The 15,530-nt window shown below is 41.6% G+C and overlaps 1 protein-coding gene across 1 annotated transcript in view; it reads right to left on the reverse strand.

The window, feature by feature from the left end:
* LOC149455476 (A disintegrin and metalloproteinase with thrombospondin motifs 14-like) overlaps nucleotides 1-15,530 on the reverse strand; it is a 215,484-nt gene that overhangs the window by 13,390 nt on the left and 186,564 nt on the right. The window contains exons 19-21 of the mRNA XM_089686196.1: nucleotides 15,093-15,300; nucleotides 12,882-13,011; nucleotides 9,107-9,220 (exon numbers count right to left, since the gene is read on the reverse strand). Coding sequence (XP_089542322.1) covers nucleotides 9,107-9,220; nucleotides 12,882-13,011; nucleotides 15,093-15,300 — 452 coding nt within the window. The remainder of the gene's footprint in view (nucleotides 1-9,106; nucleotides 9,221-12,881; nucleotides 13,012-15,092; nucleotides 15,301-15,530) is intronic.

A 15,530-nucleotide genomic window follows, 5' to 3' on the forward strand; every position in this document is an offset into this window, starting at 1 on the left:
AAGAATTCTTCAGTCATCCACCACAGTTGTTTTCCGTGGTCTTCCGGGTCTTTTGGTGTTGCTGAGCTCACCGGTGCGTTCCTTCTTTTAAGAATGTTCCAAACAGTTGTTTTGTCCACACCTAATGTTTTTGCGATCTCTCTGATGGGTTTGTTTTGTTTTTTCAGCCTAATGATGGCTTGCTTCACTGATAGTGACAGCTCTTTGGATCTCTTCGTGAGAGTTGACAGCAACAGATTCCAAATGCAAATAGCACACTTAAAATGAACTCTGGACCTTTTATCTGCTCATTGTAATTGGGATAATGAGGAAATAACACACACCTGGCCATGGAACAGCTGAGAAGCCAATTGTCCCATTACTTTTGGTCCCTTAACAAGTGGGAGGCACATATGCAAACTGTTGTAATTCCTACACCGTTCACCTGATTTGGATGTAAAAACCCTCAAATTAAAGCTGACAGTCTGTAGTTAAAGCACATCTTGTTTGTTTCATTTCAAATCCATTGTGGTGGTGTATAGAGCCAAAAATGTTAGAATTGTGTCGATGTTCCAATATTTATGGACCTGACTGTAATCCCAATATCATTTTAGAAAAACAACAGCCCCGTATTTACAATAATACACTGATTGCTTTGGGATTCTTGTGCCTCCAGGAGTTATATGCATGTGAAAATGTTGAATATTCAGAGCTGACTGTGCTTACTCTCCCTCACAATGTCATAGCTGACGGTGTGCGAGAAACAAGGACAGAGCATGTGTACCACACTTGCTGTAGTTTTAACACATGACAGCCTACAGAACACAATCCTGGCTATCTTGCCTATGAGATTTGCTCATTTGCATATTAGCAGCCCTCCCAGCTCCAAAAAACTAAGACAACATTCAGAGGTGTAAACAATTGCACTATCACTGTCAGGTACATGCTAAACAAACTGTGAGTAGTATAGAATGTTTATGTAATGATCAATGTTGTCACTAGATGGCAGTGCTACCATAATGACAATGATGCAGGGAATTGAATGAAGTGGCAGTTTTGTATAAAAAAAATATTTCTATAATTGCTATACAAACCGTTTTGTAATTTATTGCCATTAGAAATCACCTCTACTTTCAATCTGTAACTGGTTATGGCAATAACTAAGTTTGAAGGGATTCTATACACTTTCCCAATGTGATTGACTTGCTGTTTTTCCTTGTGGTTTTTCTCATGAGACTGGGGCTGACTATTCCTGTGTACTTAACGAGAACTTCTCATTTACTACAGAGGAAAAGGGCGGAATGCAGGTGTGAGTTTTTACATGCAAGGCAAAAAAAGTGAGGAGAGAGAGAAAGAATGCCACTGTTTAAGGCCTCTTTCACATGGACGTTTGCACCCACCACTCCATAGAGGAGAATGAAGGTTCCGATTGGGTCCGCCTGAAAAACGGGCAGCCAGACCAGATCGGAACCTCTATTCTCCTCTATGAGAGTGATGGGTATAAACAGACGTGTTCGTTTACACCCGCTGACATCCAATCAGATCTGACCTGCAAAAAAGGAATGGATGGGGATCCAAATCCCCTTTCGGCCAACGGATTGGATCATCATGATGGAAATGGACAGGTGGCCCGTTTTCATCTGACCGCCCATTGAGGAGAGCGAGCTGCTCTGTGTCCGCTCTGAAGCAGCGGAGTGGACACAGACCTGTCATCCATTTGCTCAGCGGGGATCAGCGGAGAGATCCCCCAATGAGCAAGCAGATGAGCTAAACGGGTCTGCCTCATGTGAAAAGACTCTAAGTGTGATATACTTGAAGATACAGGTAAAAAAATGTCAGAAAGGTAGATATTACTCTCACATACACAAAAATGAACACAGCATGTCGATATGCATAAAGATGTTGGCTGGCAGCAGCTTCTAGAATCCTCCAATGGGTATGGAACAATAAAGAGGAAGAGAAGATACCACTGTCAACCAATCGGCCCTGAGCAAATGTTTACATACGCTGGAATATTTGGCCTTGGTACAGACACACAAAGTGACACACAGGTTAAAAGTCAATTAAAGGTTCATTTCCCACATCTGCGGCTTTTTGAATTGCAATTAGAGTCTGTGTATAAATACAGTAGTCAATGAGTGTGTTAGCTCTCACATGGATGCACTAAGTAGGCTAAATACTGAGCCATGGGGAGCAGAAAAGAACTGTCTAAAGACCTGCCTGACATGGTAATTGAAATTTATAAAGATGGAAAAGGATATAAATAGATATCCAAAGCCTTGAATATCTAAGTTAGTACTGTTCAATTACTCATTAAGAAGTGGAGAATTCAGGGATCTCTTTATACCAAGTCAAGGTCAGGTAGACCAAAGAATATTGCAGCCGCAACTGCCAAAAGAATTGTTAGGGATACAAAGAAAAACTCATAGGTAACCTCAGGGGAAATACAGGCTGCTCTGGAAAAAGACGGTGTGGTTGTTTCAAGGAGCACAATATGCCGATATTTGAAGAAAACCGAGCTGCATGGTCAAGTTGTCATAAAGAAGTCTATACTGCATCAATGCCACAAAAAAAAACTGTTACAATATGCCTGACAACACCATGACACACCTCACAGCTTCTGGCACATTGTAATCTGGAGTGACAAGTCCAAAATAGAGCTTTATTGTCACAACCATAAATGCTATGTTTGAAGAGGGGTCAACAAGGCCTAAAGCAACAGGAATACCATCCCCGCTGTAAAGCATGACGGTGGCTCATTGATGTTTTGGGAGTGTGTGAGCTCTAAAGGGACAGAGAATCTTGTGAAAATTGATGCCAAAATGAATGCAGCATGTTATCAGAAAATACTGGCAGACAATTTGCATTTTTCTGCATGTAAGCTGCGCATGGGACGCTCTGACTTTCCAGCATGATAATGACCCTAAGCAGAAGGCTGAGTTGACCCTCCAGTGGTTACGGGAGAAAAAGGTGAAGGTTCTGGAATGGCTATCACAGTCTCCTGACCTTAATATCATCAAGCCACTCTGGGGAAACTCAAACAATTGGTTCATTCAAGACTACCAAAGACTTTGCATGACCTGCAGACATTTTGCTAAGACGATTTGGCAGCTATACCACCTGTGAAAATGCAGGGCCTCGTAGACAACTATTACCAAAGACTGCACGCTGTCATTGATGCTAAAGGGGCAATACACAGTATTAGGAGCTAGGGGTATGCAGACTTTTGAACAGGGGTCATTTCACTTGTTTACTTGTTGCCATGTCTTGTTTTATGATTGTGCTGTTATGACCTACAGTTGAATGTGAATCCCATAGGAAATAAAGAAATGTGTTTTACCTGCTCATTCATGTTTTCTTAAAAAATGGTACATAGTGTATACAATTCTCCAAGGGTGTGCAAACTTTTGAGCATGACTGTAAGTAGTGAGGGAACTCAGAAAGTAGTGAAAGAGTAGGTATTGCACTCACATAAATGGTAGGAGTATATCAAGTGCTTGATAAAGGGGACTCCTCTGTGATGCATGTAGCTCTGCCCTCATGTGTGACATCATCAAAACCTCAGTTCCGGTCGATATCACATTTCCCTGCTATCCACAGCTGCCTCCCATCTGTCTGCACACTATCAGTGCTGGCTCTTCATGGTTTTCAGTCTATGGTTGACTTGCTCCACTTTTTGACAGACCCATACACCTATGGTCATTGGAAATGTATCATCCATGTGCTTTCCATGGGATTCCATGAAATGGCGCTATCGGCTGTTATTAGTTCATAATGCTCATCTATGTATTACTAATGTGATTGCAACACTGTTTTTACTTTTGTTTGTATTGGTTATAATAAATACTATACTTAGGGCTTGTTCGCACATGACTAAATTTCTAACTTTTCAAAAACTCCCCCATAACGTTAGTATGGGCATTTTACAAGAGTTAAAAACGCTCCCCAAACACCCTATGCGCGGTTTTGAGGCATTTTATAGGCGTTTTACAAACGTTAAAACCGCACCACAAATGCCTATAATAAACTCTAATGGAATTAACGCCCCATTTGAGGAGCATCACCATAGACTTGAATGGGAGGAATTGAAATGTTTCAACTCCTCCTGACTTGACATGAGCCTTCAATTTTGAAGCGACGTGACGCTAAGGCTTCATGTTTTGATAATGTGAACAGCACTGTTTGCTGCCCATAGTATCATTTCCATAGGTGTTTGAGGAGTGTTAAAAATGCCCCTCAAACGCCTGCTTTCAAAGCTAGTGTGAACTATGCCTTACACCCCGGTCACGTTGGGTGCGACTTGGCATGCCATACCATGAGACTTGCAAATTGTATGCCAAGTCGCACCCTATTGTTCGCAATTAAAGCAGTCAAATCTGTGCTGTTCCGACTTGATTGGAGCCACACCGATTTCTAAAGTAGTGAATGCTCTACTTTTGGTGTGATTTGCATAGACATCTGTGTCAGATGTCTTGCAAATCGCACCTGAAATCGGCAAGTCACCCAACTTTGAAATCATGCAACTTCACTGTAAGTCGCATGATTTCAAAATCGGGCTTGATGCGACCGGGGGCTTAGAGTGGCAAAAACTCTCTCCTTGTCTACATTTGTTTTATGTACCCACACTGGCTGACAAGGATATCCACTAGGAATGCCTGGAGTTTGCATGTTCTCCCTGTGCCTGCGTGGGTTTCCTCCAGGTACTCCGGTTTCCTCCCACACTCCAGAGACATGCTGGTAGGTTAATTGGATCCTGTCGAAATTGGCCCTTGTATATGAATGGGAGTTACGGACCTTAGATTGTATGCCCCTTGAGGGTTAGGGACTGATGTGAATGTACAATATATATGTACAGCGCTGTGTAAATTGACAGTGCTATATAAGTACCTGAAATAAATAAATAAATCTGTGCTTGCTACCAACATCATGGATAAGAGGTTGCCATCTGCTGGATTTTATCATGAATGCCATTGCTTCAGCTCCTAAATGTGAGTGTGTTTATATTCTTCTCTTTACACCACCGTTTTCACTAATACTATACTGAATGTTAATTATCCTCCTTTTTTAGCTTTTATCATTTTTATCCATCTGAGAACGCAAGATGTTGTGTCCACTGATACAGTCGCATACTGCAGTATGAGTTTTCAACTGGGAGGTCATCATAGTAGATCTATTGAGATGCCATTATACTCCTATCATTTATGTGAGCGCAATACTTACTCTTTCTCCACGTTCTATGAGTTCCCTCACTACCTACTACGCTTACACGGTGGTTTCTTCTTTATTGTTCCATGTTGATTGAAGGATTCCAGAAGCCACTGCCAGCCAACATCATTATACATATTGAAATCCTGTGTTCATCTTTGTGTATGTGAGTGCAATACCTACCTTTCTGGGTTTTTGTAACCATAACTTCATGTATACTGTGCTTAGACCAGAGTTTCTCAACCTTTTTACAATCAAGGCACCCTTATGAAATTATGGACAGCCTCGAGGCACCCTTTAAAATTATAGCCAGTCTTGAGGCACCCCATTTAAGAATGGGGTGCCTCAAGACTGTCCATAATTATAAAGGGTGCCTGGGGACTATCCATAATCTTAAAAGGGCACCCCATTCTAAAATGTGAAAAACTATTCTAATAGTTTTATATAATGCAGCAACATCCACAGATGTAGGACACCCAACATTAGACAATTTATTCTTCCAGAGCAAACACATTTTGCACACTGGTACTGACTAATATTCCAGTGTTTCTCTTCCCCCCAGTCTTTCTCCATCACTGACCTAATGTGATCCCAATACTGATGGAGAGGGGCAGGGGAGGGTCAAACTAGGATGCTGAGTAGGCAGCTGACATCCTCCTTATCAACTGATGATGCCATTGGTTGTCAGGACACTGGAGACTAGAAAGTTGTATATGGTGCGCAATGAAAACCTGCGACTTTGTGTAACTAAAGGGCAGGCTTGTTCCACCCGCTGGCTTGTATACAAGTTTTGGGTAATTTTTAGACATTTTGCCAAGGCACCCCTGAAGAAACCTCAAGGCACCCCAGTTGAGAAAGGCTGGCTTAGACAGTGGCACTCTCTCTTCCCCTCCCCCCTTTTTTTGCCCTATATGTACTGGTGAGAGGATTCCAGACCTCACGCAAAGGAGAGACTGATGATGCTGTGGAAGTGTGATCCTTTTCTAAACAAATAGATTTTATTTTCATGAGGACTCATTTTGCCACCTTTCCCTAATTTCTGATAGAGGAGCATTACACTAGTTGTTATTCTGTTTTGCGTTGGGCTGTGCACACTACCCTTCCTAGCGAAAGCACATACCCACTGCTCACCCAATCTGCTTTTCAGTGTAAGTGGTGGTGCACAGAGACTCCTGTCAGCCCAGTCTTCTGTGGAAATACATATTACTGGCACCTGCTCCTGGAGTTACATGTGATGCTTTATTGGAAGCTTAGAATAGGATAAAACAATGCATATGCTCCTCCACATTTATGCGTTTATGCCCTATGTAGGCCTTAATCATAGCCTGCATAGGGTAGAAATGCATGGGGTAAAAAGGCATGAGTGCGGAGGACAAAATGTGTTGTTTTATCCTGTTCTAAACTTCCAATAAAGCATTGCATGTAACTCCAGGAACAGGTGCCAGTAATATGTATTACCCCTCCTAGGACCTAGAATCTGTGTTTGCATATTGTATTTTCCACTTGTGTTTTTTTACTTTCAATGTATTTAACTGAAATGGAGAGAATTGTTTTTTTCAAAGCAAAATTAGAGTTACAATTTAAAGGGAATGTGTTAATAAAGTCAAAAGTACAGGCTCTAAGGCTATTGGCCTCATCATTGCATCACTACTTGGTCAGTCACTTACCCTGAACAAGCATCTGCATGTCAGTTGTGGGGACAGCCAACAGGGATAGTGGAAACTTTCCAGCATTTGCCTGGAAACGCTAGCTAATCAATTTCCCTACAGGGTCTCTGGGCCATCAGGAGATCCCTCTGGTTCAGGAGGCAATCAACTGATTGGAATAGTGATGTCACTGTCACTTCCCATGACCCAGCATCCACATCAGGATGAGAGTGGGAGTGCTAATGGCAAGGAATCAGAGGAGGGAACGATGTGTAAACAGAGAAGGTGAGGTGTGAGACCAGAGAGGATGTTGGGTGTGATGGCTAGATCCAGAGTGTGAATGAAATACAACAGGAAGCATGTGGGTCAGAAAATAAATCTTTGTAAGACAAGTATGACTTACAGCAAAAGAATAAGGTAAATGAAAAAGAACACAATCTGCTAAATGTCCAAGAACTATCATTGCATTATATGAATATGTGAACCTATTGCCAAGTCAGCACTGTTTGCTTAGAGGACCATAGTACTATCATGTAACCACCTGAGACCTGTCACCTGTCAAACCAAAACTTTGTTAGCCCCATATTTGCCACAGCATACTATATACACTACTAATAAACCAAAAACATTTGCATCACAGTCATTGACTCTATTTTGACGCAGGCACTCTATGTGCCACTATTAGCCCTCACCCTTGCCCCATCCCTGTCCTGACCACACTGTGAGACTCACCGACTTTGACAAGTTCCCAGCAGGGGCAGACTGACAACTCATGGGGCCCCCGGGCAATAGGGGATCATGGAGCCCCTGTATCCTTGCCCAAACTCAAAAAAGTCTATGAAAAAGGTACCAGGGGCATCTCATGGGGCCCCCTACTGACCCCGGGCCCTCGAGCAGTGCCCGAGTTTCCAAATGGTCAGTCCGCCCCTGGTTCCCTGGTATAACAATAGGTATATGCTTGTCCCAAGTCAATGCCTCTTTAAGTAAAGAAGCAAGAAAGCCCCAGAATCTACACCTTAAAATGGGAGCTCCCATACTGCCATCTCAACAGTTTCCTTTAAATGTAACTAATCCTATAGATTTTGATTTATAAAAGCCTTGTTTTACTATATAATTTGTAATTATTAGGCCTTATGCACACTAGGTGCTTTAAAAACGGTGATAGTCTTAGCTGTTTAAAGACATATTACAAACGTGAGTGTTTATGCAGTTTTCAATGTTTTTGCATTAGCATTTACCTGAGTTTTGCAGCATTAAGATGCGTTTTTCCACGTTTTTTGGCTCAAAAACACGGTTGCCGCATTTTTCCGCATTTTACCATGCTAAAAAAACTCCTCTTGAAACCCACTAGTTCTAGGTTATTTTTCTAGCCAGAAAACGCCCCTGCCAAAAAAATGCTGATTACAGCCTATGTGTATACGGATACATATTAAAACATGGTGGGGAGTTTACTGGCTGTAGAAAAGGATGCCAGAAGCAAAAAACAGCAGCTGTAAAAATGCCCAGTGTGCATGAGGCCTAAACATACATAGGATAGTCATAATAGCTGTACTTTGCTGATTCGTTTACTACTATACAAGGTTTTCAAAGGCTCTCTAAAAACAATAGACTCTGCAGTCTCATTAATGACATGATACACCCATAAATCCTTGATCCTGGTGGCCACTGGAGGTTGCTGTTGGGAGATATACTGTAGACATACTGTATCGTGGACTCATCTCACAATAGTACCCTAAAGCTGCAGGCCATTGTGGTCAGAACAGGTTCTCCATCCTTTTGACTTTTTCTAGAAGCATACCCAAATAACTGATATTTAAAGTCTGGAGCAAAGATAAATGATTGCAATAAATATTTAGTATCTGCCTAATCTATAGCTAAATAAAACTAAAACATGTTATCACATGTGACTAGCAATACAGTGGGGTTGAATTACTAAAACTGGAGAGTGCAAAATCTGGTGCATGATAACCAATCAGTTTCTAACTTCAGCTTGTTCAATTAAGCTTTGACAATAAAAAAAAACCTGCTGATTGGTTTCTATGCTGAGCTGCACCAGTTTTAGTAAATCAACCCTAATGCCTTGATTCATAGTCCTCACCACAAATAGTAAGACAAAATGTTGTTGGTAGTTGTTAATTACACTGAATGGACTTTCTGTAAACCATGGAAAGATAGCACTTATACGTAAATGTGTACCTCAACAAGAAAGTTAAAAAAAATGGTGCTTGCACATAAAATGTGACCCATGGATTTGATTTCTTGGTTGCCATACTTACTGGAAGATATTTTGTTCACAGGGTTTTTAAGGGAATTTTGTGAGGCAGCCACAGGTGTCCTAGAAGGGCTTAGATCACTTGTTTCTGCTTGTTGTGTAAGTCCTGGTGATTTTCCTGAAAATCAATAGTACATGTATCAGGACAAGTGCACCCTTGCAAAGAATAAAATGCATACCCATGCCTAAAAAAGAAAATACCTGGCAATGTAACAAAAAATGCTTGCTACATCATACATTATTTAAAAATGATTACAAAAGGCACAATGTGCATTTGTTCAGTGTTCAGTGATATCTGTTTATACTGGGTTGGGGCGCACAATAAATGTCCCACAAGCTGATAGTGATCCCCAAAAATATTTCTGTGGTGCAGCCAACAAAACCACCTGGCCATTTTGGTTTGGCATGCTTTGTCAGCTGCTCTTTGTGGCTAAATTCTGCTAAGGTTTTGAAGTGCCAGGTCCATACAGCTACGGCACTTTCTTCCCTTTGCACCATGTTTTTGTATTCGGAAATGCCATAGATCTCTTTCATGGATACTGAAGCTGCTCAAAAGTCACTTGCAGAAGGCAATTGCAACCTGATAGACATGCCACAAAGCTTGCTAAAGATGGGCTGCTGTACAGGGGACTGGCTCCTGGCACCTGGCTGTGGCAAATGGGTATAACATAATATGTGTCATATTGGTAACCATGATGTTTGTAATTATCTATTTTTAAAGAAGTGTAGGAATCCTAAAAATACAAACATACATACTTAACTACCGCAGCATTGGTCCGATCTTGCAGCCGTCCTTTGCCGCTTCTAAGCCCAAGAACTGAGCAATCACATGAGTGCTGATCGCTCAGTTCTCCAGTCTGCTCTGAGCAGAGACTGGTGACTGTCAGTTACCACTCTGTGCTCTACTCTTCCAGCGCTCACTGGAGGGCCTGGCTGTTGAGGGGGCGAGAGAGGCTGGCTAAGGCTCTCAGCGGTGCACTGAGAGGCTCAGCCAGCTGCTGGTCAGGAATCTAGAGCTGCTGTGTAACATCAGCCTACAGTCCATAAGAGAAGTATGGCTAAAATAGCTTTGACCATACTTCTCTTTTAAAATTGTTGTCACTCCTGAACAGCTAGTGATAGCAGCATTCAATTACTTTTTATCCTAGACTCCCCCCCTCCAGCCAAATTCTTCAGTGGGGAAGGTTTGAATCCTCTCTTTTATTGTTGTATGTGTCCTTACTGAGAAGATTTCCCATCATTTTCTGCCCTAGCAAAACATACACTATATTGCCAGAAGTATTGGAACACCCCTCCAAACCATTGGATTCAGGTGTTCCTATCACCTCCATGGCCACAGGTGTACAAAATCAAGCACCTAGGCATGCAGACCATTTCTACAAACATTTGTGAAAGAATGGATCGCTCTCAGGAGCTCAGTGAATTCGAGCATGCAATCGTGATAGGTTTGTACCTGTGTATTAAGTCCATCTGTGAAATTTCCTTGCTACTAAATATTCCACGGTCAACTGTTAGTGGTATTGTAACAAAATGGAAGTAACTGGAAACAGCAGCAACTTAGCCACGAAGTGGTAGGCCACGTAAAATGACAGAGCGGGGGCAGTGCATCCTGAAGCACACGGTGCACAGAAGTCAACAACTGTCTGCAAAGTCAATAGCTAAAGACCTCCAAACTTCATGTGGCCTTCAGATTAGCACAAAAGTGCATAGAGAGCTTCATGGAATGCGTTTCCATGGCTGAGTAGCTGCATCCAATCCTTACATCACCAAGTGCAATGCAAACGCGTCGGATGCAGTGGTGTAAAGCACGCCACCACTGGACTCTAGAGCAGTGGAGATGTGGTCTCTGGAGTGACGAATCACGATTCTATCTCGCAATCTGATGGACCTGCCTGGGTTTGGAGGTTGCCAGGAGAATGGTACTTGCCTGACTGCACTGTGCCAAGTGTAAGGTTTGGTGGAGGGGGGATTATGGTGTGGGGATGTTTTTCAGGGGTTGGGCTTGGCCCCTTAGTTCCAGTGAAGGGAACTCTTAAGGCGTCAGCATACCAAGACATTTTGGATAATTTCATGCTCCCAGCTTTGTGGGAACAGTTTGGGGATGGCCCCTTCCTGTTCCAACATGACTGCGCACCAGTGCACAAAGCAAGGTCCATAAAGACATGGATGAGCAAGTTTGGGGTGGAGGAAATTGACTGGCCTGCACAGAGTCCTGACCTCAACCTGATAGAACACCTTTGGGATGAATTAGAGCAGAGACTGTGAGCCAGGCCTTCTTGGCTGACATCAGTGCCTGACCTCACAAATGCGCTTCTGGAAGAATGGTCAAACATGTCCATAGACACCCTCCTAAACCTTGTGGACAGCCTTCCCAGAAGAGTTGAGGCTCTAAGACTGGGATGCCGTTAACATTCATGTGCATATAAGGGAAGGTGTCCCAATACTTTTGGCAATATAGTGTATCTCCAACAGGAACACAGAGAACAAGAACAATTTTTTTAGTAGAGTGGGTAGGGGTTAGATCTTTTCACAAGGTTTTCTGGGCCTTCCTGTACAGGTGACAGATGCATTCTTCATTTCTTCTACGGATGTCACAGGAACAAGAAGTAAGAAAAATCTCCCTAAATTGGTCACTTACAGTAATGAAAACCTAAGAGAAATTTTCAGTTTTCCCCAGACTATCCCGAACAAAAACCAAAAATACACTATAGTTGGGCTTTAGAAAAACATTAAACCCCAAAACAAAAATGTACTATCATGCAGCCTACAAATCATTAGATGTGGCTGAATTAATTTCCTTTTTTAGGCTTTTTTCCTGTCTATTATTTTTCAATTTCATTTAATAGAGCAAGTTGTCCAACAAAAGTAGGAGTTTGAGGGTTTAACAAATTAATTAGCACTGACAGGGGTGCTTACTATGGTCAGCTTTTATTCATTTATGTAAAACCTTTATCCAAAATAAGAAAAAAACACTGTTGCCATCACTGCTTTAAGGTAACGTCCTAATGTGCTAGTATGCATACTAGCACATTATGAAAGACTTACCTGAAAACAAAGCCCTCCAGTGGTGCGCTGTCACCGCTGCAGAGGCTTCCATCTTCACCCAGTCTTCCTTCCAGGTTCACGGTGTCTGGCCGCTTGAATGGCCGAGCCGCGATGAGGTCACTCCCGCGTAAGTGTCAGTGTTGTTATTGGCTGCAGGGACACTGAATATCCCCTAAATGGTGCACGTTTAGGAGATATTCTTTGTACCTACAGGGAAGCTTTATTGTAAGACGTAAGTGTCCAATGGGACTTTACTACCACTTTAAAAAACGTTAGCTGGCATTTTGGCTTTAATTTGTTCGTAACGTCCATCTAAATCTGCTATTCCATCTAACACTACCCTCTCCCCAGACTGGCAATGCTGCTGTCTAAATGTATATCTTTATCTTCAGAAGGTATAACATTTAAGCAGAGAGTTAGACAAGATGTTAATCCTGGTTCTCTCACTGCAAATCTTCTACGCTATGTGTTATGCTTCCCATCAACTAAACACACACAAACTTTTGCCAGCCAATCATCCAGCTTTATGACATCATTGTTTCTGTAACATATTTACCATGTGTATGTTCAAGTTGTTGACCAACTCAAGCTGTTTCAGATTTCAAGTCGGTTTCAAAAATTTACTATGTTTCCAAAAACAGGATCATTTCAGGATACCACAATCAACATCATGTATCCTACTAGGACAAAGCAAAGTTAAAGCCAAGCATCAAATATACACATCATTACCATACCTGGGCAAGAAGCCATCTTGCAGACCTGGATCGTTTCGGGCTTGTCACCATCACACTGACCAATAACATTATCACTTGCTTTGCATACTACTTGGCGCTGTTGAATGCCTTCACCGCAGCTTGATGAGCACTGTGAAAGTCAATGAGATGACATCAATCAAGAGGCACAGCTTGTGCAAATGTAGAGATTTCCTCCCATGAATGCAGGATGTGAGCGTCTTCCAAATCGCTGGTTTCTTACAAACAGATAACAGATGCACCACAACCTCCCCTGAGTCTCATAAATAAATAGAGAAAACTCAATATATATTAAAATAGTATGTTTGTGTAGCCGAAGCAGTATATATACACGCATACAGTAAACTAAACTTCACCTTTTTTTGTCCTTACATGTAACAATATAGCAAAGCAATGCTCATTAATGCACCTATAGTATTTATGTAGTGTTTTTGATGCATTTTTGTTGTGTTTTTGATGTGTTTTTGATGCATTGAAAGCATCAAGAATGCTTGTTAAATGCCCATGAAAGTGTTGTTTTTCTAGTGCAAAGCACTTAAAGGAGAAGTGATATAGAGGAAATTATCTGCTTTAAGGTATGTTTAGTTCTCTGCTAGATGTATTTGTATACTTTGATCTTTTTGACACTTGGTTTGGTCCAGCTCAAGATGATTATGGAAAGAATGGTCCAGCAGAAAAAGAAGAGGATATTGCAATGGTATTGGGTACATCCCATAGTCTCTCAGAGAATTTCCAAGGGTCATTTCCATACTCTTTACCATGTGTTGTTGCTGCTCTGTCATAGTTCTTTGTCATTTCCCTTTGCATTCTGGGATACAGGAACCTCCAGTGCCTCTTCCCCATTGCCCATCTAACACTTTATACATGCTTTACTAACATGCCATACATGCTTTAGGTGCAGTTAAGGTGTGGTTATGGCATAATACCACTGAATTAATTGAGGTTGGCAAACAACTGTCATTGCCTCATGAAAGCGACAAGCTGCTTTGTTTTTAACACAACACAACGCAGTGCTAGTGCTCCTGTGTGTACTACCCTGCGTGGTGCCCATTGTAATAATCATGGCATCACTGAAGTGTGGCTATGAGGATTTAAAAATTCTGCTAGAATGCCACCTAAACATTAGGTATTAAAACAGCCCTTGACACATAAAAAGTTGCAGTTTGTTTTACATACATTCAACGAAACACACAACATTGCACTCATTATAAAAATAATGACAATTGGTGCTTGTGATTTTTAGTATCACATATTTGTAAACCATATTAGGTGTTCAGTAATGCAAGTAAGCCATGAAACCAAGCTCTTAAAGGGAGTTTTTAATTAAATAGGCCCTGTTGCTATATGCAGATTATAAATCAAGGCATTATTTTAAAATAAGTCAGTATATGATTGTCTGTTCTGCTTCCAATGCTATTGATCTCCACTACAATGATGAGAAAACTTCCGAAGTCTGCACTGAAACTGACACTTCTAGGAGTGTTGAGCTCTCCACAGCTCTCACTGTTTACTCTTACTGACCTCTGCATCATTACTGTATCTTGTAATGAGTCAAAGTCAGCAGAAGGAACCAATTAGAGCTGCTGAGGACCACGGACTTTGACACAGCTGTATAAAATACAGGAGGCAAGAAGCCCAACATTGGTATATGCTGTGTGAAAAAATGATGTACAATCCATTCATCTTTTGTTATAGGTGAACATGTTTAAAGATAAATATATTTAAAGCAAAACTCCACCATTTTTTAACTGCCTCCATCCCCCACTTCCACCATTTAAAATATACCTTTATTCATACCATACAAATCTTGCAGTTTCTTGGATAGTGATGTCACGGGTCCTATTACAGCATTGGCACTGTGAAGTCATAGGCCCTGGTCAGCACAGCTTATGTGTGATCATCACTACTGTGAGCCCAGGCCAGTATGATGATGCACACCATGGGGAATGTCCATGACTGCCTGAGATCACAAGAAGTGGGGATGGATGACAGGGGTGTCAGTCAACCTGTAAAGGAACCAGCACTAGATCACACAGCAAAGAGCCTGCACCTGAGGGAAAAATAATACAGCTTTTTTGCTTGGCGATTCCTTACATGAAAAAAGGGCTCTACAATGACTGACTGAGTGTTCTCTTTATCTTGTGTTACAGTGATGTTTGTTATATAGCTTTTCCTCCACTGTGAATGACTAACCTGTGACCAGGCTCCCGTCCTCCACTGCGCAGGACAAGGTATACGGTTACATGGTCTTCTTGGTTCTGGACGCTCAGCAGTGCAGTATTTTGTATGGACTGTCCTGTTTGTGCCATTTTCCAAGTGTTGAATACATTGAACCAGTCTGGTCTGGACACCCAGTTTTCCACAAGTCTTACTGCAAGAGCCCCATTCCTCCACCACCCATCTGCAAACAAAGTTACATACATTTTCCATTACTCCAAACATATGCTTTGTTAACATTTATTGAGAGAATATACAACATGTCATTTTCAAGCAATGAAATTTGTTTGAGGTATTTAATAAACATAATGGCAATGGGAAAAGGAAATAGAATTGCAAGGATCCTTATTCTTTGAGACTGGAGACTTAAGCCAAATGGACTTGTATAAGGGACATAAGAAGGGAAAATTGCAT

Source organism: Staurois parvus, unplaced genomic scaffold (assembly GCF_062004578.1).
Source record: "Staurois parvus isolate SC_StPar_1 unplaced genomic scaffold, SC_StPar_1.0 ptg000393l, whole genome shotgun sequence".
In the NCBI taxonomy this organism is placed as follows: domain Eukaryota; kingdom Metazoa; phylum Chordata; class Amphibia; order Anura; family Ranidae; genus Staurois; species Staurois parvus.